We start from the raw sequence: 5,654 nt of genomic DNA on the forward strand, positions 1-5,654 counted from the left end.
ACCTCAGTGAAAATACTTGCGTTCTTTTTCAAAATGAGGTGTTTAGTATTTGAGCAGTCTACCACAAAGGTGAAAAATAGAGTAAGACTGTAGGAAATGTTAGCCTGTGTGAACAGGGGATAGCCTTAATATGATGGAGATCACTGAATTTTTGAATCATAGTAGTCAAGCCTCTTCACTTTACATGTTTGCTCCTGGTAGTAGTGTTTCCCATACTGTAAGGATAAGCAGAGCAGCATTAACTGTTCCAAAAGGAGCATTGATGAAGTTTTTGCTGTGGTTCTTTGATATGTTTATTTGGCTTTGTTAAGAGCTTGGCTTTTATTAAGTTTTGTTTCTCTGATCATTTTCTTCGGCCTTTTCAGGCTCTGAGTTTCTGATTCCTATCACTGGATATTATTGCCAGCTCTGTCATGAATTTTTTGGAGATCAAATCTCAGCAGAGCAGCATGTGAAAAGTCATCCCCACAATGAGAAATACAAGGTTGGTAACTGGTGTACCGGGAGTGACTCATTGCTTTTGTTGGCTGCTACCTGTTCTGTCTTCCTTTCTGAAGAATGACATTTGACTCCTCAGAGTATATGTATTTCACTGCATTCTACTGAAGTAAATAAGCAGAACTTCCCACTACATAGACACTAATCTTTCATCTGCATGAGGTTGAAATGGTGTTTAAGTCCCAGTGTTGAATTTCAAACTCTTCTGTAAGTAACAGCACTGCTGCAAGCCACCACTCAATTCACGTTAAATTACGGAATGTGGAGTTTGTAGCTTCTCAGTTTCTTGGTAGGATGAAGTTCTCCACTCTCTTTAGTGTTGAGATACTGAGCAAGTCAAAACTGTTGCAGAGCTGAAATTATTTATGTATTTTTCATGGAAACAGTGACTGAAATTGTGCCATTTATTTCCACAGAAATACATAGATGAAAATCCACTCTATGAAGAGAGGAGAAATCTAGACCGTCAAGCTGGGTTGGCTGTAGTTCTGGAAACAGAGCGCAGGCGACAGAGCGAGCTGAAACGGAAACTAGTCGAGAAACAGAAAGAAGAGAAGGATGAGAAGAAACAAAAAATAGTAAAGAAAGATGAGGCAAACAGCATCCTGGAGCTTGGAGAAGGTACTAGTGAAACTCAAGGAAAAATAGATTCTTTGGGGCAAAAATTGGGTATCAAGCTTAAGCTGAAGAAAGAAGATAAGGAGGAGAAAAAAGAAGAAAAGAAGGAGGAATCTAAAAAGGAATCACCAAGCCAGACTTCCTTTGGGAAATTCAGCTGGAAGAAGACTGAAAGAGAGGATAAAACCCCAGGAGGAGCTATTCCAAAGGAGGACAGTACAGAAGGAAACAAAGAGGAAAACAAGTGTCAGTCTGGGAAACCCCATGTCAAGCCCATTGAAATCAAGCTGTCTGGGAAAACTGTTATTCCACACACTATCCCATGGACACCAGTTGTTCCCACATTAACACCAGCAAAAATTCTACCCAACCTACCAGTCCCCACCATGATTTTCAGGAAGTCTACTACTGCAACAGTTAGCAAACCAGCACCTTTGAACACCTTTTTATCCATAAAATCCTCTGGAGCTACCACTAAACCACTGCCTGTGGTAAAAGAAACCAGAGCAGATCTTCTGCTGCCTCCAGATATCATCTCAAAAGCTTTTGGAGGAGAAGAAGTAATTTTAAAAGGGGCAGAGGGGGAGTTGAAGGCAGCAGAGAAAAGCGAGTCTTCTCAGACTTCTGATATACGACCTCCACTCCCTCCTCCACTAGCAGTCCAGCAGGCAGCTGTCATCCCTGCAGATGAAGTAGCTCCAGGAGTGTCTGAAAGTGAACAGACAGTGCTAGCAATGCCTGTGAGACCCCCTCCACTACCCCCTTCAACTGCTTTCAGCGAACATGCAAAAAAGGTAGAGAAACGAAACTCTTGCTTGGCCACAGCCAATGCTAAAGATCTCTATGATATTTTCTACTGTAGTATTGGAAAGGGTTCGGCTGACAGCAAGCTTGCAAGTTCTGCACTTCCAAATGGAGAAAACTCTAACCTAACAAAACCTGCAGACTTATCTGCAAACCCTAGAACAAATAATACCTCATCCTCCTTGAAAGATGATTCTCAGAATGTGGCTGCTGAAGTTAGCCAAGTCAACTCAGCTGAGAGAAGCTCAGAACTGGAGAAAACTGGTACTCCGGAGACTTTAACGCTTCATACTGACATGAGCCCTTACATTGGAAATAATATTCTGACAGATGTAGATCAAAAATTTCAGACTCCTCTTTCAACAAATGTTCAGACTAAACTGAAAGAAGATTCCTCACAGTGTAATAATCAAGTAACAGGGAGTTGTGTTCTTGGGGAGAATCAGGCTGAAATGAACAAGAAACCACTTCAGCCTCAGCTATCAAAAATTTCCATCACAGAATTGCCAGAAACAAAAATTACCTCTGGTATCCACATGCCTGCAGAAACCGGACTTGTGGATACAGGAGGTAGAGAGCAGGTAGGCTGTAGAGGACTCTGTGATTTACAGAAAACAGAGGTCCAAGGCGAAGTTGAACAGGAAGGTGCAAATAAAACTGTGGTTACTAGCAGAAATGTTCTTGGTACCCTGGAGAAAGATGCAAAGAAACACCAGGAAGTAAAAGCAGTAAAGCAACCTGAGCTTAGCTTACACCCAAAGACTTTGTTACCTGAAACACAGAATGAAATACAAAATTTGGAAAATTCCCAAGTGGTAGAAGAAAAGTTAAGTAACAGCTTTAGAACTGACTCAGGAACTGATGGTCCAGACTTGCTCTGTGATTCTCAAAACACTTCAAAAGAAGATGCTTTAGTAGCAGTAATGACAGAGCAGAATTCTATTGATGCCTCCTTAACAGATAAGAAGATAAGAAGTGTAGCTTTGGAAGTATCTCAGTCAGGAGTCCTTGGCGAAGGTCCCCAAAGAAGTCCTAGTGAATGGGTCACTTCCAGAACTAGTAATAGAGAAGAACAGGTCACCACAACCCATTCTTGTTCTGAAAGTAGTTGCAATTTATCAAATACTCCAAATGTAGAAATAAAAACTGGTTCAAATGAAGTTGGTGCTTCAGAATTGACAGAGGTATGGCCAGACACACGTCTCGCCAACACAGAAGCTAGAAATAGCTTATTAGAAGCTCAAGAAAAAGTTCAGCCTGAACCTTCAGGCCATGCAATATTAGATAATGAAACCCAAAGGCAGGAAGTTGCATGGTTAGTCAACACCTGCTCTGCGGACATTGTTGAACTCCGATCTAGTGTAGAATTAGTAGTTGAAAAAAAATCATTAGGACACAGTGGTTCTGATGCAACATTAGATAATGTTTTTATCAAGAGAGATGTGAAAGAGGCAGGGACAGGAGGCTTTTCTAGGGCTCGCTCAGATCTTGTCCAAGAGTCAGTAGTTGCTTTATCAGCAGATTTCCATAGGGAGCATCTTTCAGAAGAAGGTGTCCACTCCCCAGAAGCAAAGCCTGAGGTTGTAAGAACCTCAGCAGCCAGTGACTTCCACCTGAATGCCAGTCATTCAGGACTGAACACTGAGCAATCCGAAAGTCAGTCTGTAAAGGTTCCTGTGGATAACCAGAAAGCTTCTTTGGTGTCAGAAGATCTGAAACATAATGAGACTCCCTCCCAGAAAGCAGAGCTCAAGTTCAAAAGTTTGGGAGATACTAAGGTGAGACATGAGTGCTTCAGCATCCTTACAGCAGGACTTTTAAATGAGAATATGGAAGAGGTCTCAAAACTAGAAACTGTTGCATCCATTAGGCTGGATTCCAGTAAACTTCAGAAGGTGGGCATTGAAAATACAGTGGATGAAACAGAGAGTACCGGGTTTGCTACACTGACTTCTGGTAGTCGGGAAGATAAATTTTGCACAAGGATTTCTCAAACAGCTAGGCCGCAGCTTGGATTGCAGTCCTCAAATAGTAACACTACCGAAGTGGTCATGCCGGTTCTAGAAATGCAGGGCATTTCTCCCATGTCTGAGATCCTTCTGCAAGTGGAGGAGAGCAAAGGTGGCACTGCTGAAATGCCGTCACTGAGTTGTGATGGAGGCAGCACAGAAAGTCAGGCTTCTGGGTGCGTGGAAACTTTCCTTCCTGGGCTCAAAGAAACGTGTGAAAAGGAGAATGGCTCAGGAGGCACAGGAGTATGCACCATCCAGAGCAGGAAGACTGAGCAAACAGAAACTGATGACAGTAGTTTGGAAGCTACAACAAATTCAGGAATTGCTGAAAGCTTAGCAGAAAGCCCAGTGGGTTGAAGTGAACCCAGCCAGTCCCAATATTTGAGGAGCGAGAGCTGGGATTATGTATATGTTTTTTGTTTGATTTTTGTTCCAGTTGAGGGTTTGGGGTGTATTTTGCATCCTGTGGTAGGACTTAAGTAAAGTGAAACTTACATCATCGGAAACCAGACACATACTTTCTTCTGTACATAATTAATTGTGTAAAATGTTTTTTCCTGTGAATTTTTTTGCCGATTTCTTTTCTACACTCTGCTATTAAAATGGAATCTCTCGTTTATAATGCGTGCGTCTTTGTTGTTTATTTTGGGGGCTTTTCTTCTTTGACCATTCTTGAATGATTTCCAGCTCACCCTGTTTGTGTCAGTAGCACCATGAATAGCCCAGCCGTTGGGACAAGCTCAAGAACAGCAATTTAGAACTTGAGGAAATGGAGACTTGCAGAAGAGCTAAAACTGAAAATTTCTTTAAACTGTAATGCATGGTTTTGTTTACTTTCATTGTTTGAAATGCAAGAATGTGATTAGAGTTGATTTTGTTTGTTTATGTCTCTGTGATTTGTAATTACTGTTGTATTACATCTGTACTTAAGCTGTTCCATTGTATTGTATAAGCACATGTATGGATGCCACATCACTAAGCAAGGGGAGAAAATCTGTCCGACTGGCTTTTGGAGAAGAAGACTAATCGGTAAGGCTCTGTGGCCTGACACCTGGACCAGACATATTGAGGTCACTTAAATGATTTGAAATGGGCTTTCTTTCATTGTATTGTGATCCAGTAACTATTTGTGTTAAATCATTTAGCAGCTGACCAGCTCTGAAGAAGCAGAAGATCAGAATCCTGGTGTCAGGAATTGGACTCGCTTCATGTGATACAGACACATGCATGCCTACCCTGAATGGTCCTTGAGCTATCAAAAGCTCTAGTATGATGGATCTCATTTGTATAGCTTGTTAAAGACTAAAGTATTAAATGTGTTTGCTTGGAAAAATATAACATTTTTATTTGTAAATTGTTTTAAAAATAAACATGGTGTTCAACAAGACTTTCTTCCTGATTTTCTTCTTTTTTCTTAAGGAAAGTGTTTTATTTCAATTAGTTTATAACTCCTGTAATAGATGATAAAATTGAGGAACTGTAGATGATGAAGATAATTCAACAGTTAGTCTGCTCAGTAAAAAACTAATTTATTCACAGCTGAAGTCAATGGAAGAACTACTGTCAACATCATTGGTAGCTATTTGTTTGAAGTCCTGACCCCTATTTAAAGCTCGAGGTGGGATGTCCAGGGGAGAACCCAAGCACAGTTTGTATTTGTGTAATCACTACTAGCATATGGACGTCCAGAGGGAGGAAAAAAAGTATTTTTTTCCCATTGAC

General features: G+C 41.0%; 1 protein-coding gene across 1 annotated transcript in view; it reads left to right on the top strand.

The window, feature by feature from the left end:
- The window catches only part of ZNF318 (zinc finger protein 318), a gene marked incomplete at its 5' end in the record, with an annotated part of 21,160 nt that extends 16,871 nt beyond the window's left edge, over positions 1 to 4,289 (top strand). The window contains 2 exons of the mRNA XM_010143843.1: positions 366 to 484; positions 915 to 4,289. Of these exons, the coding sequence (XP_010142145.1) occupies positions 366 to 484; positions 915 to 4,289 (3,494 nt within the window). The remainder of the gene's footprint in view (positions 1 to 365; positions 485 to 914) is intronic.
- Between the last annotated feature and the right edge of the window lie 1,365 nt (positions 4,290 to 5,654).

Source organism: Buceros rhinoceros, unplaced genomic scaffold (genome assembly GCF_000710305.1).
Source record: "Buceros rhinoceros silvestris isolate BGI_N320 unplaced genomic scaffold, ASM71030v1 scaffold29749, whole genome shotgun sequence".
NCBI lineage: Eukaryota > Metazoa > Chordata > Aves > Bucerotiformes > Bucerotidae > Buceros > Buceros rhinoceros.